At 40.8% G+C, this 20,712-nt stretch overlaps 1 protein-coding gene across 5 annotated transcripts; it reads right to left on the minus strand.

The window, feature by feature from the left end:
* Positions 1 to 1,361: 1,361 nt before the first annotated feature.
* LOC105181058 (vacuolar protein sorting-associated protein 13A) lies at positions 1,362 to 20,229 on the minus strand. Of its 5 annotated transcripts, none has more exons than XM_025302191.1 (51): positions 19,699 to 20,222; positions 19,504 to 19,611; positions 19,246 to 19,372; positions 18,903 to 19,065; positions 18,613 to 18,821; positions 18,325 to 18,499; positions 17,744 to 18,237; positions 17,436 to 17,657; positions 17,243 to 17,355; positions 16,926 to 17,134; positions 16,571 to 16,855; positions 16,198 to 16,500; positions 15,985 to 16,117; positions 15,675 to 15,905; positions 15,380 to 15,519; positions 15,212 to 15,309; positions 14,941 to 15,140; positions 14,679 to 14,858; positions 14,416 to 14,605; positions 14,178 to 14,347; positions 13,712 to 14,095; positions 12,812 to 12,978; positions 12,475 to 12,733; positions 12,338 to 12,404; positions 11,840 to 12,171; positions 11,575 to 11,716; positions 11,170 to 11,459; positions 10,929 to 11,100; positions 10,645 to 10,839; positions 10,331 to 10,566; positions 9,783 to 10,017; positions 9,499 to 9,653; positions 9,217 to 9,419; positions 8,700 to 9,039; positions 8,243 to 8,455; positions 7,605 to 8,081; positions 7,172 to 7,441; positions 5,650 to 6,003; positions 4,940 to 5,134; positions 4,478 to 4,612; positions 4,262 to 4,413; positions 4,000 to 4,168; positions 3,658 to 3,851; positions 3,405 to 3,591; positions 3,204 to 3,332; positions 2,596 to 2,713; positions 2,299 to 2,422; positions 2,157 to 2,223; positions 1,930 to 2,075; positions 1,659 to 1,785; positions 1,362 to 1,552 (listed from the first exon to the last, which is right to left on the minus strand). In XM_025302191.1, the coding sequence occupies exons 1-51, from the start codon at positions 19,837 to 19,839 to the stop codon at positions 1,418 to 1,420; spliced, it is 10,260 nt and encodes a 3,419-aa protein (XP_025157976.1). In that variant the 5' UTR covers positions 19,840 to 20,222; the 3' UTR covers positions 1,362 to 1,417. The 5 variants fall into 5 exon arrangements, 4 of the variants coding, with proteins under 4 accessions (XP_025157976.1, XP_011135861.2, XP_025157978.1 ...); XM_011137559.3 differs by having other exon boundaries at positions 10,645 to 10,836; positions 19,699 to 19,839; XM_025302193.1 differs by lacking the exons at positions 2,157 to 2,223; positions 2,299 to 2,422 and having other exon boundaries at positions 19,699 to 20,227.
* Positions 20,230 to 20,712: the final 483 nt, after the last annotated feature.

Raw genomic sequence — 20,712 nt, forward strand, 5'->3', positions numbered from 1 at the left:
TACGTGTATGTGTGTGTATGCACGAAGGATGGGGGTGCTGGTAGAAAAAGGGGTGGGGATAGTGTCTGTGAAAAGAAAAAAAATATATACACACAACATAGCTTACGAAATTAAGTAAAGTAACGATTACTTGTGAAGTATAACAGATTTCGCAGTTTCAGTGAATTTCTTTTCCCTTTCTTCTTTTCTTTATTTTTTTTTTTTTTATGGCTTCCTAAAGAGAGATTCGAAAGTAGCGATGTCTAACTGCAATCTTTTTGAAATAAACATATTTATAAACGTAATTAAATGCCGTTGTGATAATAAAAAAAAAGAAATAAAAAAGGACGAAGCGGAAGAAGAGGGGAGAGAAGAGAAAAATAGCGGAAGATACGAAAACCGACGTTATAGAAACAGATGGAAGAACGGGTTCTCTGGGCGATAATGTAGAAATGAATATATTAAAAGGATAAAAAAAGAAGAGGATTTTTAAATTTAAGCTCGATCGTGCCATTAAACGATTCTAATGGGATATATTTATAACCAAGATTTTATGCTTTTTCAAAGCGCGCATATGTTATTGTAAAACTAACAAATACCGATTGTCAGCTTGCACATATTTTGAGGATTCTTACATACATACATACATACATTTATCTAATGTAAAATCCCACTCTCACGAACATCTGCGCAACAGGTAACAAAGAAAGAAAAAAAAAGAAACGCATTCGAATTCGTCGTCGCACACCTTCCACTGATATACTTCCTCGTTTCGTAGAGAATGGATTCGAAAAAGAAAAAAAAAAGAAAAAAGGAAGAGAGAAATGTATATGTATATACACACACACATATATATATATATACATATATAGACAGAGAATGGGGGGGTTGAATTTAGTTTTCACACACGACGTGTAACCGTTTAACTGACACTCGATTTCGAATTCTCGCGGAGACTATTAGAACGTACGAGATATAAGTTAAACAGAACACTTTCCCTGGTCCCAGCTTCTCCCCAACCCCAAAGTATCCTACTCTATAGATATCTAAATACATGTAGTTCTTAAATTATTTACTTTAGTTCGAGTGGAGATGCCTGTAAGTGTAATTTACTAAGACTTTTTGTAAATAAATTATGAAATAAACTAGACGTACTTTATCCAGACGAAGATGCGATCTGACTTTGGCAAGATACAATGATAATAATAATAATAATGATAATATTGATGATAATAATAATTATTATTATAATAAACGAAGTATAGGGCATTAGAAAGTCGCTTCCACCTTTCTTTTTTGCATTCACCGTAGGCTTTTATTATGCCGAACTAAATGCTGTAAATACATTTAATCTCTATCTTCCTCGTTCTCTTGTCTCATTCTTTTTTTTTTTCTTTACTTTTTCTTCGTCCTTCTCGTAGCACGTTACGGGGGATTCTCATTTGGAATAAATGCTGCTCTCCATGTTCAGGATCATCGCGCTGTTCATTTTGCGACACAGCCACTCCAAAATATCCGCGGCCTCGCTCTCCACATACCAATCCACCATAGACGATGATGCCTCCTTTTCGTTCTGCGGGCAACATTCCATACAAGCCACGTGCAATTAATAATTCGATTTCTTTTGTTTGTCAGCTCTACTCGGTAAATCGGGACGCGCCCTAGCGAAACGGTGTTACCTTCGTTACGTGCAAAATAAGCTTATTTTTAGCGACAGTTGGCGGCGACAGCAACTGATTGGTTTCCAGAGTCCACTTCACATTCCACGATCCCCAGGCGCTTCCTTTCTCGACGTAGTGTATCCGTCTGAAAGTCCACGAGAAACGATTCTTTACTTTTCCCGGATAGATGGATGATCACAATGCGGGGAGCGTCGTCCGACTCGAGCGAGCTCTCTCGATACGTGACTTTAAGACACCTCGTGGTGTCGATGATCATCGGCGGACTTACTGCAAAGACACGAGGGTGATGTACTTTCCGTCGTTGTGGAGCGAAGCGTGGCCCCAGTAAAAATCGTTCTGAGCGCAATGACCTTTGCTTATAGCGTTCAACAAGTACGCTCCCTTGGCTTTGTGCGTCGAGAACAGCTCCACGCCCTGGAAGAACGATCTCATTAATAAACAGGCAACGAGGAAGAATGTCAAGCGAGTCAGCGTCTCTACTAAATGTGCACTCACGAAGTGCGGGTTGATGTACCGCGGTAGTCGCACTCGGGATACGAAACCATGCCCCATCTCTTGCGCCCTACGGGACAAGCGACGGTTCGTTTTTTCAAGTGCAAACGAGAGCAAATGTAAGCGCCAATGTAAGCGTCGGTACCTTTTCATTATATCTGCTACTACTTTCGAATGACTTTTTAAACAAGAACTTTCTGCCTTGAAAAACACGGACGTTTTCTTGCCCAGTGTTTTGAGGAAATACCTTAACTCTTCTCGGTGAATGCCTGTCATTTTTGAGAGATTTAGTAGTGGAGTCGAGCACACCGGGAACACGTGGACGACACGATGCTCACGAGCGGCGGTCGAGCGCGTATAAAGCTAACAGGTACGCAGTACGATACGTATGATTTCATTAACATCGACTTGTACGTTACGACTAGCGCAACGGTCTACTCACTGTTCGTCGACGCTGTGATCAAGCCGGAGACCTCCAGGTCGATCTCCGTGAGGAACGAGTGATCGATTGAAAACGCCAACGGCGGTACATCCGGATTCGGGTAACTCGCATCTTTCACCTAGAATGAGGCCTCAAATGCTTTCAGAAATTCTGCAGAAACTCTCGAATAAAGAAGCGTGTTCTACCTCACGCCAACAACCACACCTCCTTAACCGAGTTATTTTAATAATTTATACACTTTAAGACAGCGATCCAAGTTTTTAACTCTTTGAGTTCTGGTTCCTCTTGTTGGAAATTTAAAATCAGGGAGAGGAATTACAAGTTTTATTATAAAGGATTAAAAATTGAGAAAATAGAAATTGTTTTTCACAGAATAAGCAAACTATATATTATCAGATCTACCAATTGACGTAGATAATTAATAAAGAATATTTTTATTTTCAGTGATACGTATATCATATCCTTGAGAATATGCCAGGACACAAAGGGTCGACTATCAAAACCTTTATAATAAAAACATGTAAAAATAAAAATTATCTATCTGCTTTTTACTAAAAAGATATCAGCGATTCCAGGACATCTCGCATAGCTGTGACGTGTATATTTACCTTGGGATGAAGAGTCGCGGGAGTGTCGTGGCTGTTAAAGACCTGCATGCCGTCGTGCGTAACATAGCCTAACTCACACGCGACATCGTGCGCTAATCTCTCCGCAGTCTCGTCACCGTAGAGCAGTAGCTGCAAGTGTCGCACATCGCAATGAGCACACTCGAAAGACACTCGACTCCTACTCGAGTCTTGTAAGCTTACCAAATCCGGCTCGTAGAAGCCACCGCCCGGCAACTTGAAGTTGTAGCCGTACTGATTCCCCAAGACAGTCGTCAGGCGCACCAGTACGTGAAACTGTTCCATGATCTGCGCCATATAAGTGCGCGAAAGATGCGAGAGGAATTGCTTATTGTCGACGACAATGAAACTTCTTCGATAGCCGGGCAATCTGCAGAACCGAGGGAAATGAATCACCGCGTCTACGAGCCTCGTGGGAACCTCCATAATCGCATACCTGAACTTAACGTCCCTCTCGAAGACGCCCTTCTCCGCGTACTCGAAGACGAACTGCACGATGTTGTGATAGTCCGCTACGTCGTCGAAATTGCGCGCGTTGCTTCCTTCCGTGTTAGCCAGTAACTTCAAGCGCAACACCATCGGGGAAACGTATATCTGCTCTATCAGATCTTTCCTCTTGCCGTTGGTGTTCTGCAGGTTACACGTGTGCGTAAAGAAATCAAAGCGAAAATCCGAGTCAAAGAGTAGAAGTAAAAGATCAAAGCGAAAAATCCAAGTCCAGAAAGGCGGAACCGCGACACAGTGAGACGTGACAGCTTTTACGTCAACGGACATTTACATTACTGATTTTGTGAAGTGAAGGCACGCGCATATTGGAGACGTCTCTCCTGAGTTTAGCAGCGATCGAGTGCTTGGTCTCCGGTATCTTGGGTATCAGATTGATGAGGGAGTAGAGGAACGTCTCTTCCAGATTCAAATTGAACTCTCTGACGATCACGCATATCCCTCTGGAAGAGGGATAATTTGGAAATTGGTACATAACAACCGCCGCGTATCGGTAGTAGATCGTAGAAACAATGGCGGGAATTAAGCGTGTGTACTTGTAAATAGTATTCCTCAGTTTGCGTTGCTTCAGGTATGAGAACTCCAAGCAGTGCTTCAATCTACGACCACCGGCGTAATTTACGAAACCCTTCTGTAAGCTGGGATATAAAACCACCGGAAAGGTAGCCTCGCTTAGTTGATTATCGATCTGCGCAAGCGGGAAAGATGTTACGGGAGTATTATCGCAAACTGATGGACACGTATGAACGTACCTGTATCCTGTGAACGTATCCCTGGAGGTAACAGAGTGTCGTGGATTCCCTACGATGCAGCCAAATACCTGGCGAATACGTTCTTCGTAGCTTTCCGAAAAACGGTTTAGTCATCTGCATCTTCGTGAAGTCAACCTTCAAAATGTTGGGGAAAGATTGTGTCAAAGCTATGCGTCTGCGCGAACACGGTAATATATCATTGGTTCAGTCGAGAAGTTTGACTCATTTCTGCCTTCTTAAAGAGTATAAACCGGTAGAAGTCTTTTATGAATATAAAGTGATAAAAATATATAAACGCTGCGAGAAGCAAAGAATCGTAAATAACGAGGGTGATTACTTTTGGTCGATGAAGAATCAGTTTCCACCGACGACAAAATTCAATTCTTTACTCAAAACTCGAGCTGGACTTCCTGACTGACCCGATGAAAAATAGTAATGAAAGTTCGAAAATCGCAATCATACGTCGATTAAGTTTTCCAGCTGAGCTCCCTTCGCGGAACTCATGTATTTGTTTTCCAGCCAAGCGCTTAGCTCCAACGACAGGCTCTTCCACCGTTTGCTAAAGTAAAGCTCCCAGTGCGCCGACGAATCGATCATACTAGCATACAGCAATTCCCGTCTAGAACTGTGGAGACTGACGCTGGACTCTTGCACGACCTAGAGGAAGAGAACGCGATCGGTCTTCAATTTATCACGCTTAACCCCTTGTCCTACAACAACGAGTGAGACTCGTGGTAAGAGATTTGGGCCAAAAACAATGAGCACAAGCCTGGCTCGTGGTACTTCATTCGGGACAAACATAAACAATACGAGTCAGACTCGTGGTTCAGTTGTTCTCGATATTTTCTTACTTTAGTTACGTGTAATTCTTCGTTACGTTCACACGTTTAGGTCATAATTCCCTAAAAGAATTAAACAACCCTTATACCTATCATGTCAGTAAAAAGAAAATCTAATATCGATGATAATTCCTTTCGTTGCGCCGAAATATACATGTCATAAGACGCATACATTTTGCGCAAGTTCGAGCACACGGCTAAACAGCTAAATGGCTCGACGCGTGACCGACCTTCTTGTTAATTGTGGCTCGAGTAATCGGGAGTACAAAGTAAACGGGTAGGACAAAGGATTAAAACAATCAAACTGTAGAATAATTTTTAGCATCTGCTCACAATGCTGATTCCGATCGCTGCGATCGACAAGTACATCTCTCTCTTGCTGGTTTCAGGATCGATAATGCTCTTCGCTTTCAGGAACACGCTCTCGTGCTGCGTGAACAGCAACACACGTTGCTCGCTCTCCATGTAGCTCACCCAGTAAACCTCCGCTTCGTCTTGTCGCATATTCTCCAACGTTTGTGCTTTCGATTCGGATTCCGTGTTAGCAAGGTGAGTGGTACTTCCGCTCGTATCCTCCGACCACGATCTCGCGTTTGACAGCGACTTGGTATTGATGGAGGAGTGCATGGACGCGCTGTTACGCCGTTCCACAGTTAGAAACGACACCCTCTCGTGCCCGCAGCCGTCCTGGAAGCAGGCAGAAATGTTAACAATATACAGGATGTCCCTAAGTTTAATGTCCCACCCCAAATAACTCTTCAGTATTGAAGTTTCAAGGAAAATGATCTGAACAAAAGTTGTAGGGATTTAAGTGAGCTACCTTATGATGACCTTGACTTTGACTTCTATTTTCAAGGTCATTTGAAGGTCAACTTGCGTTTTTTAAATGGGAACCCCTATTTTCTATTACACTGTTTTTTTCTATCAATTAATTTAAACAACTTTTGTGTAAAACATTTTTTTATTTCCCTAATATTTTTTGAGATATTTGAGGAAAACTTGATAACTTTTTTAATATTTAACTTACGATATCTCCCTAACTATTTATCGGAAGAAAAAGCGACACTAGACTTTCTTGCTTTATTTAGTCTCAAGAATATATTGTTACAATAGTGCCCTGATTTTTGTTATTTTGATGATTTTGAAATTTCCAAAAGTCAGTAAGTTAACAAAAGTCAGGGCGCTATTGCAACAATATATTCTTGAGACTAAATAAAGCAAGAAAGTCTAGTACCACTTTTCCTTCCGACAAATACTTAGCGAGATATCGTAAGTTAAACATTGAAGAAGTTATCAAGTTTTCCTCAAATATCTAAAAAAATATTAGACAAATGAAAAAATGTTTTAGACAAAAGTTATTCAAATTAACTAATAGAAAAAAACAGTGTAATAAAAAATAAGGTTTCTCATTTAAAAAACGCAAGTTTTTTTCCTTCAAATGACCTTGAAAATAGAAGTCAAAGTTAAGGTCATCATAAGGTAGTTCACTTCAATCCCTACAACTTTTGTTCAGATAATTTTCTTTGAAACTTCAATACTGAAGAGTTATTTGGGGTGGGACATTAAAATGAGACACCCTGTATAACACACTCGTCCGAGCGACGAGTGACGATAAAGTCATTATTGCAAGAGTATGCCTGAGTATATGAGAAAACTAGGAATAAAAACACTTTCGTATCAAGTTGATTGAAAAATCTTTTCACCGAATAAATGTTGATACGAGCGTAGTATTTTCTTTCAAATAAAAATATGCCGACAAATGAAACGTACGTCACGTGGCAAAAGCATGAAGCTAACATATCGAAAGAAAAACATCAACGTGATATATTCAAAGAATCCACTTGATGTACGCTACCGTTTCGAATTCTGCTCTATAGCCGATCGCGTTGTTATTGTAAACGTTCCAGATCAATTCCCTGGTCTGCGTAGGGTCGTCCCAAGTGTACAGCAGGCTTTGGAACGGTTTCAGCAAGGCGACCTGGCCCAAGTTGACTTGGTTCAGCTTCAGGAACAGCTTGTCGCAGAGATTGTCCACTCTCACGGGTATGTCGGCGGTGTTATACTTTCGGAACATGATGCGATATGGAGTATTGATGCCGCCCTCGATCTCCACACACAATGCTGACTGCAAGTACGTAAAGTACGTTTCTCAAATATTTCAAATACTTCAAAGGATAAGTCAGCAAGTTCTTTGCGAGAAATTTGCTGAAAGCTTGACCATTGTATGACTAATAATCATTAATCTCTCTCTCTCTCTCTCTCTCTCTCTCTCTCTCTCTCTGTCTCACCCCGTTGTCCATTCTGAGCACGGTCTTGCCGGCATGCGTGATGTCGAAGTGCTGCGAGACCAATTGACTGTTCCTCCACTTGATTCTCATCTTCATGGACTCGGTGACGGGCCAGAAGGACATTTCCTGAGCGGGCAAGAGATCGTTCCACAGATCAGCCTCTTCATTCTCCTCCATGAACCTCAGGGCCCTCTTGGTTTTATTGCAGATGAGGAAGTACGGGAGAAACGTGATGATCTTTGTGAAGAACGGCGACAAACGAGAGCTTTCCACCTCCGTTAAGATCTGATACTTTCTTCCGCGCTCGATATCTCGACATACGACCAAGGACATCGACGTGATCCCGTCCAGTCCGAACGGCATCGACCACTCGGACTGATGCGCCCTTAATCGCACTGTGTTTTTTTTATTGTTCTTCTGAGAGAACACCATCAGCTCTTCTTCCGGCATCTCGTAAGTTGTATGAGTGTGACACTCCTAGAGGGGACATGATATTAATAAACTACCATACAGAAAGCTAAAACAAAACAGTCTGTATCTAATATTACTAAACTATTATGTTGATTTGAATGAACAATCGTTACTTATTTCTTTATCAAACTACGTTTGGTTATCGAGAAGCTCAACGTCGTTGTTACCTGAATAAACAGCGGTAAACCAGACTTGTTAATTATCCAGTATTGCGACTGTACAATGATGTTCCAGCTGAGCATCTTGCACAGTTCTATGCACAGCAAGAAGGGCTTCGTGAGATCCGACTCGTTGTCTGTAGACATTAGTACAAACTTTCGTTCCAGATTCATATTCAGTTTAACCGTGCCGATCCACGATGTGCCTAAATAGTTGTGTATCTACATAAAGTGAACGGAAATTGCGTATAATTACAACACGTTGACGATACGTACGTTCAAGTCACGCCTACGGCAGTTTCCGTTAAATATTAAGTTGATTCGAGAACTTTCTCATGAGCATTGAACGTGAGTGTTGCTATGAACGAAGCATTTTTCAGGTAGAAATGTGACGACAACGAATGAAACACGTATTCCATGGGGAAAAGACTGAATCAACCTAATATGATGACTCCTTTCTACTCACCTTGAAGACAAACTGCACATTACTGTTACAATTGAGTGAGTGCATATTGATTTTCTCCCCGGGTTCGATTTTCACTTCGTAATTAATGCTAGGTATACTGACATCGATGACGAAGGGTAGCTGGTTATTAAAAATAACGGGTGGTATGATATTTATCAAGTAATTCGGCACTTGACAACCGGAGGGTCGGGTCGTTAATGGGACTTCCGTGCATATCGCCCTGACACAGAATACATTACTATTAATGTCGTCTTTCGTTTCGCAGCATACGTCTTTAAATGCATTTGTTGTACCCCTCAAGTCTTTCCAGTAAATCCCATCATCGCTAACTTGATATTTCCTGTAATATATGATCGATACGATAGTTCTTCTCTTAATAAAACTGCCTGTAAACTAATAACCTATTGGCAATAAAGGAATATAAATATCATTGATTTAAAGAAAAACCGTGACATTTTTGTAATCTTGTTTTGACTTTTATAAATTCCTTAAAATGCAAACAATAAATTTTGCTTACTCTAGATACGCAGGGAGGACGTATATCGAACAATGATAAGCGATGTACAGAGGAATATTGTAAGTCGAGTCGGGTTCAATGATCGCCATTCTCACGTTATCGTCGAAGGGATTTGTGGTCTCGCCAGCTGGTATCAGACCCAACTTGTCTACTACCGCTTTCTTATAATAGAGGCCCAGCGCGTACGACGTTTCGTTTCGAAACTGAAATATGACGTTCCATGAATACGAATGCAGGTAACGGTAAGACAAAGTGGAGTAACATAAGCGGGTCAAGCTTCACCTGCAGTGGAGATCGCACGCAAATTGTACGGTGCAGATAGCTGTTTATCGACGCTTCTATCACCAAGTAATAACGAACTTCATGTTTTACAGGGCGAAGCGATACGAGATTACGCGTTTCTTTCTTCGGGCAGTACACCAACACTTCCTCGAAACCTGTATAATGAAAATAAAAAGAATTATCGGTTAATCGCGCGTGTAACATATATCTTAATGTTTTAATAGTTCATCCCGATATTTTCATGCATTCTTCTTTCGTTGCAAGTAAGAAAGAAGAAACGTCACCTTCGAAAACGACGCGAAGAAGTTCACCGGTTATCGATTTGTAGATGTGGACCGGCGAGTCTATGGGAAAAGCTTTGCATTCTGGCATAACAAGATGGATATCCTTGCCGACCCACTGAGGACTCGTGAAATCAGTCTGCGTTTCATTTTCTGGGCTGCTGGGTACGCTGATCGGCGAGCTGCCATCGTGGAAGTTATGCGTAGCGATGACGCGTATAACACTGTTCCCATCAACCTGTCGTTGAGAACATGTACAAACGTTTAATTTTCAGCGAGTAATATATTTCAATCAGTAGTAAAGAAAGTGCAGGTGCAAATCGACAAATAATCCAATTTACTTGATATAAATGATGCTTATATTTACTATATCGCTATATCGCACATTATGTGAATGTTAAAAAAATCTAAAGGATCAAACGAAACTGTATTCAAACTCTCTTAATATTCAATCGCTACAAATTAATTTTGTAAAAAATCTAAAAAACCCAAGTCTTGTTTGAACCATCTGAACACCTCATGTAAACGCCGAGAAGAAAGAATTATTTTACCTGTTCTTGAACAAGCAGTTCTATTCGGCTGGCATGACCGATATCGTTCAACACAGTCAATCCCCGTGTGTTAGTGGGCACAAAAGGGAGTCCACCCTTGGCCTGCACGAACGCGCTCATGATTGCGTTCCATGTTTCGATCATGTTCTGCGTGACAGTGATGTTAATCTTCTCCTCTGTATACAGAATAATATGCGGCGCAGAGAGATTCATCTTCGCTGGCGCAGCGGGGTGACCTACGCAGAAAATATCGATAAATAACGTTGACGAATAACTGAAATACAATACACCCGCGATTCTCCGAGTTCACATACAAGACTCAGCGTTACAATCCAGCACAAAGTCCAATCCCTCGTCCTCGTTTGTGCTCGAGTCGTCCGAGTCGCTTTCTTCTTCGTCGCTGCTGTTACTATTGAATAAATAATTCGAGATCCTCGCTAGCTTCTTGTCGCTCTCATCGTCGTCTGTATCGGATTCGTCCTCGCATGTAACGTAAGTCTCAGGCTCTGCTTTTTAACAGAAACGAATGCAACTTGTTTTTTGAACAACCGATTCTGTTTTATGGAACAACAAGCGGTCAGAGTGCGAGTAATCTCACCATTCCTCGTGGACGAAATCGCATCCACGTCAGGTCCGATAAAGACCATGTCCATAACATCTTGCCCATTATGTCTCATATCCCTCTTTTTTACTTTCATTGGATCTTGCTTTATGTGATGGTAAGGATCTATCCAATTAGAATTGATCATATTCGCCTCAGCTTGATACGTCTGCGAAATATGTTGAATGAAAAAGACGGTGATATCATAAAATAATGAAACATAGCAACAAGATATTACTTTAATGGTGAACTCCCACGGCTTGTAGTTCACGTCGTCATTTGTGCAAAATTCCACAAGCGGTTCCCAAGACTGATGTGCTCTATTGTAGCAGAACGCGTGGAGCTTCACATTGGACTCGAGATGAAAACTGTTGTGCCAGTCGTTGACGGTAGTTGTAATGATGGCTTCCATTCTCATTACCGGAAATCTTCCTATTGAGTATTCCATCTCCAGCAACAAACACACCAACACGGGTTTCAGGTTGAATATTACATGATCATGGCGACGACAAAACAGTTCTGAATCGCCTGAAATTTACAGTACGATCAGTATAGCAATCATTTAAATGATTCACAGCTTGATCTTTGAAGCGAATAATCCATAATGCTGTGAATAATAATGATGCGTATATGAGACACTCGCCTTCGTCGGTTTTCTTATATGGTATGCTAGAAACTTTCCTCGGTGTCCAAAGATTATTGTGCATGTTTGTATTTTGATTGTTGCTACCGTCATCCGCTTTCAAACTAATGCTGTTTAGAAAAATCGACGCTTCGTTCAATATCTGGAATTTACCGGACGGTTTATGACGAGCAGAACGAAGTTGAAGGTAGATTATATTTCTGTCAATAACGGTTATTGTACATCAAATTTACATCTGTGTCGCGCACAACACCATGATACTTACATCCACAAAAGTGTGCACTACTTCCGCTGATAGGTGTATATTAATACTATTTATAGCGACGGTAATCTCCTCATTACCGCTCGATAATTCTTTCTTCTTACAGATTTCTATATCACAGGGACGTAACAACCAACATGGGGACTCGTAATTCCCCTGCCCTTTAGTTTTGGCATTGACATTGGTCAGAGTGCAGACTATCGACGAGGAACAACTGTGCCTGCTACTCTCGATAAACACCTCCGCTTGCATGCGTATTACGTGGGTGTTGCTTTTCTCTAAATCGCCAAATAGAAAGATATCTGGCTTCTGTATCCTAATAGACACGGACGTACCTGGACACATCAAGATTGTGATCAATGCCTTTTACTTTCTACTTTTTAGGGTAAAATTATACACAATATCATAGCGTAACACTGCACGTATAGTATAGCACTGTTGACAAAAAATAAGTGAAAAAGCGTGTTACATCCAACGTATATGCGTACAGATGCCAAATACCTGGTTGCTCCTTAAAATACTGTGAACGATTTAATTTGTCGGTTTCTGCGTTCAAAGCATTCCGGTTCTTGATTTAAATCAGATACTTTGGTCAAATATATTTGTATGATAACGTAAAGAAATTCTCTTTTACTTACAGTCTGATTATTATTATCGTATCCATGATTGATGATTCCTTTCTCGATCTGCTCGCCAGGCAAGGAATCCAAGAAATACCGGCCCAAATGCATCAGGAAAGGAACGGATAAATTAATTCGTACATCTTGAATGAGAACATCGAGACACTTCTCCTCCGCTTGAGTACGACTATACGTGACATCGACTATAGGAGACATCGATACAGAGATACAGGATTCTAAATTCTTCTCTAAGGATATCGCCGGCGACTGTATTATTCTGAAACGTAAGGCGAGGCTGTATAAATCTCGATATCGACGATGTTTTGTCGTTTCTCGAGCGAACAATAATACGAACTTTCTCTCGCTAACGGACTCTTTGCGAGTATCTTGCAACAAGCAATTTTGCAAAGATAACTTCATTTTCAAGCTCTTGTCACTGTAAAAGTCCCAGGTATTTATTGTTTCACCGAAGCTCAGTTTGCATAGCCCGTGATTCAAGTCGCGTACGGGAGAACTTAATACCTGCAACATAATAAAAATATAACGTATATAAAAAGATTATATATATATATCAAGTTTTCCAAAAGTAACGGACCTCCCCCTCCCCCTATCTGAGAATCTATGCATTATAGGGAAAAATGACTCGAACAAAAGTTTTAGGGTTCATAAAGTTCTGTTTTTTGTGACCTCAAATTTGACCTTGATCTCGACCTTGAAAGTCATTTGAAGGTCAACTTGCATTTTTTAAATGGGAACCCCTATTTTTTATTACACTGTTTTTTTCTATCAATTAATTTAAACAACTTTTGTGTAAAACATTTTTTTATTTCCCTAATATTTTTTGAGATATTTGAGGAAAACTTGATAACTTTTTTAATATTTAACTTACGATATCTCCCTAACTATTTATCGGAAGAAAAAGCGACACTAGACTTTCTTGCTTTATTTAGTCTCAAGAAAAAATTGTTACAATAGTGCTCTGATTTTTGTTATTTTGATGATTTTGAAATTTCCAAAAGTCAGTAAGTTAAAAAATAGGGGTTCCCATTTAAAAAACGCAAGTTGATTTTCAAGTGACCTTCAAGGTCGAGGTCAAATTTGAGGTCACAAAAAAACAGAACTTTATGAATCCTAAAACTTTTGTTCGGGTCATTTGTCCTATAATGCATAGATTCTGAGATAGGGGGAGGGGTCCGTTACTTTTGAAAAATTTGGTATATAATAAAACTCAAGTATTAATTTAGATGAACAGTACCTCTTCCGTGTCTAAGAACAAGTTCAGTTGTAATCCTTCCAACGTGAGCTTTACATTCACCTCGCACAAGGCTGTCTCGTTATGAGCTAAAAAGTCCTCCAACTTCTTCACCATAGCGTCGTCGTGCTTGACGTTCTTTTGACAGCTTAGCGTTGACGTTCGATCTTCGTTCTCGCCAGCTTTCTTAAGCAAGAGAATCTTGGAGATATTATCCTGCCACACTGACATGAGAGACTTGAGATCTCTCTGGCTCAAGTTTATATTCACGATATCGATCGCTCCCTGCACATTAAACAAGCCATAGGCTTGAAGCTCGATGATGCTACGATACTCCGTTTTCCTCTTGATGTCAAACTGGATTTGAATAGGTTCGATAATAGGTTCCTGGAATCACTTTCTATATAATAGTATTCTCTCAACACTATTATACTACGATATCACAAGCATTTTATTTGTAATTTCTTACCTGAACCTCCAAGTCTCGAGTGAGAGTCATAATTGCTCTAGATATAGTCATGGATTTCAGTTTCACCAGAATATTGTCGATTATTAGTTGATTGACGTCGCTGACGGACGCTTTATTTGATTGTGCCGATTGACCGCTCTTCTTGAAGAAGTTCTCAACCGATAGTACACCTGGAAATAAACTCTATAAAAAATATTCCTTTTCAGCTTGCAACTACATTCTCCTCGAGTAGATATACCTGTGTCGAAGACCAAGAGACTCGGAGCGTCCTTCTTCTGAGGTAGCAAGAATGTAGGTCCTTGTATATCAATAAAAATGTGCAATTTCGTCGCGCTTCTCTTAAACACCTGAATGCCCCCGACGAATTTGTCTCTCAGATAGTTCAAGAAACGCGTGTAGTACACAGAAGTGAATGGCGTTATGAAATTCTGCAAAGAACAGTGAGGATTATAACAGCGTTTTAATGCGGGTATGTAACACAATGAAGAAAATCTACCGCACCTGTAAATCATATAGAATTTTAGAAATGATTACGCAATTTATTCGTCCAATGGAAAGCTTGAAAGTGCCGTCTGACATCACATCATCCTGATTTGTATCGATATCTGGGCACTTGTACAACCTTGGCATGTGCCTTACATATTTCAGGTCGAAAACCTTATCCTCGTCGGTTGTCAAAATCTTTAAAAATAAAACGATGAATATACAAATATGTATTACACACATAGCGATGTAAAGTCCATATCTTATCCCAGACAATTACTTTGGAGTAAAGCGTGTCGTCGTTCAAATCTTCAGCGAATATGCTCCGAAGATGTACGCGCAACACCATTCTTTCGTTCGCATTGTAGATGCAATCGTTCTCTAGACCCGCAATCTTGATCTCCATCAGATCTATGTCCTTATCACAGAATCGCAGAACCAGCGAGCTAAGCCTGGTGGAATAATTCAGTTTGATGGCACCTGTAGAAAGAACGTCATCGTGTTAGACGTCAGTCGTGTGTTACATTTTGTATTAAAAAGAGTGCGTCTACCTGGAGGGATAGGCGGGTCGTCGCCCTTTTGTTCCCGTTTCATAATATTGCTGCACACTTTCTCGGCGAACTTAAATAAAATCGTACCATGGCAAATACTGAAATAAAAGAATTAATATTTCCGTCTGCATCATATTATCTTCCAGCGCGCGAAGATACGCCACTTACGTCTGAAATCTGTGCCAATAGTCTCTCATCTTCAATAAAGCGGATCTATGGAAGTTTACATTGATATTCAGCAGATTCACAATCAGCGAGCGTTCGATATTCTTGAAGTGCGACTTGAAGTCGGGGCAATTCGATTTGACCTGAGGATAAAATAAAATAAAATAAAATAAAATAAAATAAAAATAGAATAGGATAGAAAAATAGATAGAAAAAAAATAGAATAAAAAAATGAAATTAAATAAAATAAAATCGAGGATGCAACGGCTCTAAAATAACTTTTGTGCGTATATCTCACCTTACGGTATGATACAACGAAAACCTCGTAAGCCTGATCGGTAGATATCAATTCCAAGTACGACCCGGTGACGCCAGCGTTCGTCTTATCGACCAGAAGAATGGACCCGATGCCGAATTGAACAGCGACGCCGTACTCCATCATCGCTGTCTCATAGTACAAGGTGTGCAGTCTCAGGTTCAAGTAAGGCTGCTCTCGATTATCCACCGTATGCTCCAGGTTGATGGAAAACTAAATTTTGAAGATACCGATATTTAACGTGAGCTCACCGTGCAATAAAATTGCGAATGCTCATGAAGGGAACACTTGCCTCTCCTATAGCGAAGCGTAGTAACAAATTAATGTGATTGCACGGTGATATATTGTCATCAAATCCGGACAAGTTGATCGTCTTAGACAATAGTTCCAGGTCCTCCTCGCTGACTTCCGACGAGACAACACTCCTAACGTGAACAGAAGCATACTAGATGAAGTACTCAATCAATGCTATTTCCAATCAAGCGTCATTATAATCACACATTACCTGTCAAGCTTCGGCACACACTTCGGCACGGTCGTGACTTCTTTGACGACAGATTTAAAATCACTGTGCATCATTGTAACGGACGGCAGACATATACTGGACTGCACTCTTATCAGTTCTTTCGCCGAGATAAAAGCCATGTTCGATTTCCGCTCGACAGCAGAGCCGTTCAGGACGACTTTGTATTTCTCGACATTGTCTTGGTATAATAGTAGCAACTTATTCAAGAAGTACGCCATCAGCCGCAATTTACTTTCCGACAAGTTGAACTTCACGTTCGAGATGTGCACGTTGAGCTTCGTTCTGCGAGAGAAAACCACGTCACAACCGTGCGTATAAAGATGAGAGGGCGCGATGTAAGAATGCTGATTACCGTGGCAATTGGCGATATTCGGGCTTGATGCTGTACGAAAGCGTCGCGTTCGCTTGCAGCTTGGGCAGCAAATGGTATTCCGAGTCGCTGCGCTTCCTCGCCAAGCGCCAATCGTCGCCCGAATGACAGAACAAAATTTGCGCGCCGGAGAATATCATGTTGAGTCGGTCATACAGCAATTCCTCCAACTCCATCAGCGTGGCATCCTCCAATTGCAGATTCGTCGCTTGAAGTTCATTCGTCAACGTGATGTTGCCGAGATCCAAGACGAGTATGTGTCCTCCTCTAAAACACAAACGTGTGTTAGTGGCGCACATTGTTTTCGTAACGTTACGACAACGTTGATAATGCGTACTTCTGAATCGATCCGTATTCGGGGAATATAATGTACGGGCTTTTGATGTCTATCTTGAAGCTGATCCTCAACGTCTGCGAAACGATGTCGTCTATGAAGCTCAGATATTTTCTCGTGATGTAATCCCACAATTTGTACAATCCGAGGACTGTGTCGTGGATGTAACTGATGTTAAATTTGAAGAAGTTGATCATCTCCACCATAGCGAACTGAAAAGCAACGTAGAGAAAGAGAGAGAGAGAAAGAGAGAGGAGGTTCATAATGACACTTCGAGAGACTATTCGGAATGATATCTGTGTGTTTAAAAACGCTCTTACATGATGATAAGTCACTTCGATAGCCTCCAGTTTTATAGATACTTCAAAAATAGGATCCATGTTCAGTCTATTCTTCTCGAAATCTATCGCCAAGAAATATGTCGATACGTTTCCTGCAATATACGATAATAATAATGAGACTGATAACAATCTCATTATAATTTCTTATTTCTTACGTAAGTGGACGTACTACCTGTTAACACATTATCCACCGTAACCAGAGGAATCAAATCACCATCGGATGATATAGCTTCGATGACAAAACTTTCAGCGCGAGCGGAAATCTTGAAAGCTAACAACGTAGGTCGTGCCTCGATGCTAGTGAGGAACTGCGCGACTGTCACGACCAGCATCTCTTTACCCTTGTTCAGAAGACTAAGGCAACAATTCGCCAAAGTAAAGTTTAATTTGTAATCTGCAAATGTACAAGAAAGATTGGTCAGATGTAAGCAGATGAAGAGAATATACTATCAAGTATTCATTGGTGTTGGACGTGCTTACCGATTTGCTTCAGCGTTTTCTCTAATTTCTCTAATTTCGTTTTGGAGCTGGATGAATTTTCCGCTACATCTATCGACAACTTTTGACTTTCGCTTTTACTGTGGTCCGTTGCTGCATTCTGCATCTCGTCGTTGCTCGTTAATATGCTCTCTGCGCTGACGTCCTTCGAAGGACTCGCTGCGATGATTTGGCACTCGCGCTCGATATCCTTATTTCGCAATTCTTGCCTAGCGTGCTCTCTTGCTATCACGATATTTAGTATTGTCAGACTGTCCTGGTACTTCTGCAGGTCCAACTTCAGCTCGGTATCGTTCGGTCGTTGCAGACTTTGGATACACGCCTCTTTGTACTTCCGGTAATTTTGCCTGTGCTCGACAATGTGCGACCAAGTGTACGGTTTGACATAATAATTCAAAATAGAATTGTACGCGTATTTCCACCAAGACGACGGTTCCTCGTACACGCTCCTCTCAGGGCGAAATTTCAGATGTGGCCTGCGAACGTTATACCAATGACAATTTGCCGAAAATATAACATACACTTACGAAGCAAGTAAACGTCAATAGTCGCCAATAGTTCACCTGTTAATTATCGCTCGCAATAAGGAGTCGTGGATGTGACAAAATGTGGCATATTGCGCCTCCGACAGTTGCATCGCCACGTCTTGCAGAACAATATCGACTAGCATACGAGAAGCTTGTGTCTCTGTGCCTTTGTGTATAATGACCTTGATCTTGGCTGTGAAAGGCTTTAACACTTTTAACAGAGAGAAGAATGCCATTAGAAGCTCGCGAGAACAAAAGTGAATCATAAACTTCTTTCAAATGCATTTACGACATTACAATCGACGAGAAAGATTTCAAACGTACGAAACTGAAAGTCTTTATTCTTCATCCCGAATGTCTGCAGGGCTCGATGCATCGCGCTCTTCCATGCGAAAAGATTAGGCATGTCCCAATTACACGGAACATTTATACAGGATTCCGTATCATGGTCCATGTACACACTGAGTGATTCTGCGCGTATAAGCTGGTACACAGTCTGCGAATTCGTGGCGCATACTCCAGGCTTCCATTTGCTGGAATTCATAATTTTCAATGATAATATAGAGCACATGTGCAATTAGTGAAGAACATGATAATATGCATAATCAAGTTACTTGTTTGTAGTTGTTATCGATATACTTTGTATACATATACCACAGGCACAGAGGAAATTGCGCAAAATCTTCTCTTCATATCTAATATGTACATTATTTATAGTAATTTGGAAGTTCTTTGTAACTGACGCCAATAAACCATCAAATAGTTGAGGAGGTAGACCTGCAATAAGAAGCATCAATTTAACTTAGGCACAAATGAGCAAACATTTGCAACTGTTTCAGCTACTATTCCTACAATTGTAAAGCATAAACTAACTGCATATTAATGGAGAAGAAAAGTCTCAGAGAGGCATTTGAATAATAAGTATAATATCCCATTGATAAAGAAATGTTTCATTACCAGCTCTAAATATTTCATCATCCTTTAAATCCTCAAGTATCTTCTTTTTCTCGGCTCTTATTAAACGTTTCTGTATCTCTGGGTCGTAAGGACCAGATAATGCAGGTACTGCAACTGCGTATATGTCCTAAAAGAAAACAAAGATACCCAAATATAATATAACATGTATATTTAGTATTTTAACATGTTGTGTTACATTGTATTATTGTACATCGATATGTTGTACTTTTGTCTCTTCTTAGATGCATTATCTCATACCTCTATGCATATCACAATAGGTTGCGAGAAGAGTCCAGACCATGGTATTTTCAAAATAATTTTCCCTATCAGGCCAATTTCTACTCTAATAGGTAATCCCAGTTGATACTGAAAGAACAATATTGCACACGATATGATTACGTTTATATCGTGAGTATTGTTTATAAGTTACGAGGAAAATCAGTCGATGCTCACCAAAGCCTCTGGCTTCAATTTCAGATCGGTGAGGCATGTATCCCCGGAGAAAATACCGACGTTAAACTGCTCCGTGTCTAGGTCCTCCACATACCTGCCCAGCAGGCGGTTCAAAAATGCCGCTATAGCCCCCTCGAACATCGTCGTGCTTCTTAATCGAGGACTGTCACTGTGTCGCTTACGTTTGTACGGACTTCGCGCGAGCTAGAAGACAGAATCAACTGGAATCAACCTGGCCCCGGTCGTCATCATAACCTCAAGATTGTTACAATTCGCAAGACAATTCAGTCATGCGCGACGCCGTCGCAATCTTTATTGATCTCGAATTTTGTCGCCGCAACGTCGTCACGGAGCGGACTTGGGCTGGGCGATAATCGACCGATAAATCAATGTTCCAATTTTTTTTTTGTTCTTTTGCCATTTATCGGTAATATGATTTATCATTATGTGTTAAGAGGACTTTTATTTTTTAGCAATAAATACGGACAAAAGTTCATTCGATCCGCTTTATACGATCGCGCTATCGAAAAATGAAAACGCTCGACTATCCCATCGTTGAGTTCTACTACTGGAAAATAAGATCCGTTGCTCCATCCTTGAGCCGCGTATTAAGCCAGCGGCACACGGTGCTTGTTTTCGTGCTGGATTGCTTGCTGGATGAAAATATTGCATTATGATTGGTACATTTCTGAAAATGGATGGAAATGCACCAATCAGAACGCAGTATTTTCATCCAGCAAGCAATCCAGCACGAAAACAAGCACCGTGTGCCGCTGGCTTTACTCAGTTCCTCGGTTTCTCGTCGAAGACAGCGCCTCGTAGCGGGGATTTTAGAATAGAAATAACGGGTCCAATGATGGGTGAGGTTTGTGTTTGGATTATGGGGTCCGTCACTTTTGTTAATCCAAGTTTTCCACTACGAGCCGCCACATCTTTGAAGGAAAACCAGGGTCGTAATTCGACTCAATTTCGACAGGTCAAATGGACTTTTAAACCCATACACATTCAATTACA

This window comes from Harpegnathos saltator, unplaced genomic scaffold, assembly GCF_003227715.2.
Source record: "Harpegnathos saltator strain DR-91 unplaced genomic scaffold, Hsal_v8.6 scaffold47, whole genome shotgun sequence".
Classification (NCBI taxonomy): domain Eukaryota; kingdom Metazoa; phylum Arthropoda; class Insecta; order Hymenoptera; family Formicidae; genus Harpegnathos; species Harpegnathos saltator.

What these genes read in the sequence shown, in the direction of transcription:
- LOC105181058 (XM_025302191.1), bottom strand. Translation starts at nt 19,839, where the DNA reads ATGTTCGAGGGGGCTATAGCGGCATTTTTGAACCGCCTGCTGGGCAGG. An exon ending in ATATAAGAAAACCGACGAAG is followed by an intron (nt 11,460 to 11,574) that starts GCGAGTGTCTCA and finishes TGTAAATTTCAG; the next exon opens with GCGATTCAGAACTGTTTTGT. An exon ending in GTTTACCGCTGTTTATTCAG is followed by an intron (nt 8,082 to 8,242) that starts GTAACAACGACG and finishes TGTCCCCTCTAG; the next exon opens with GAGTGTCACACTCATACAAC.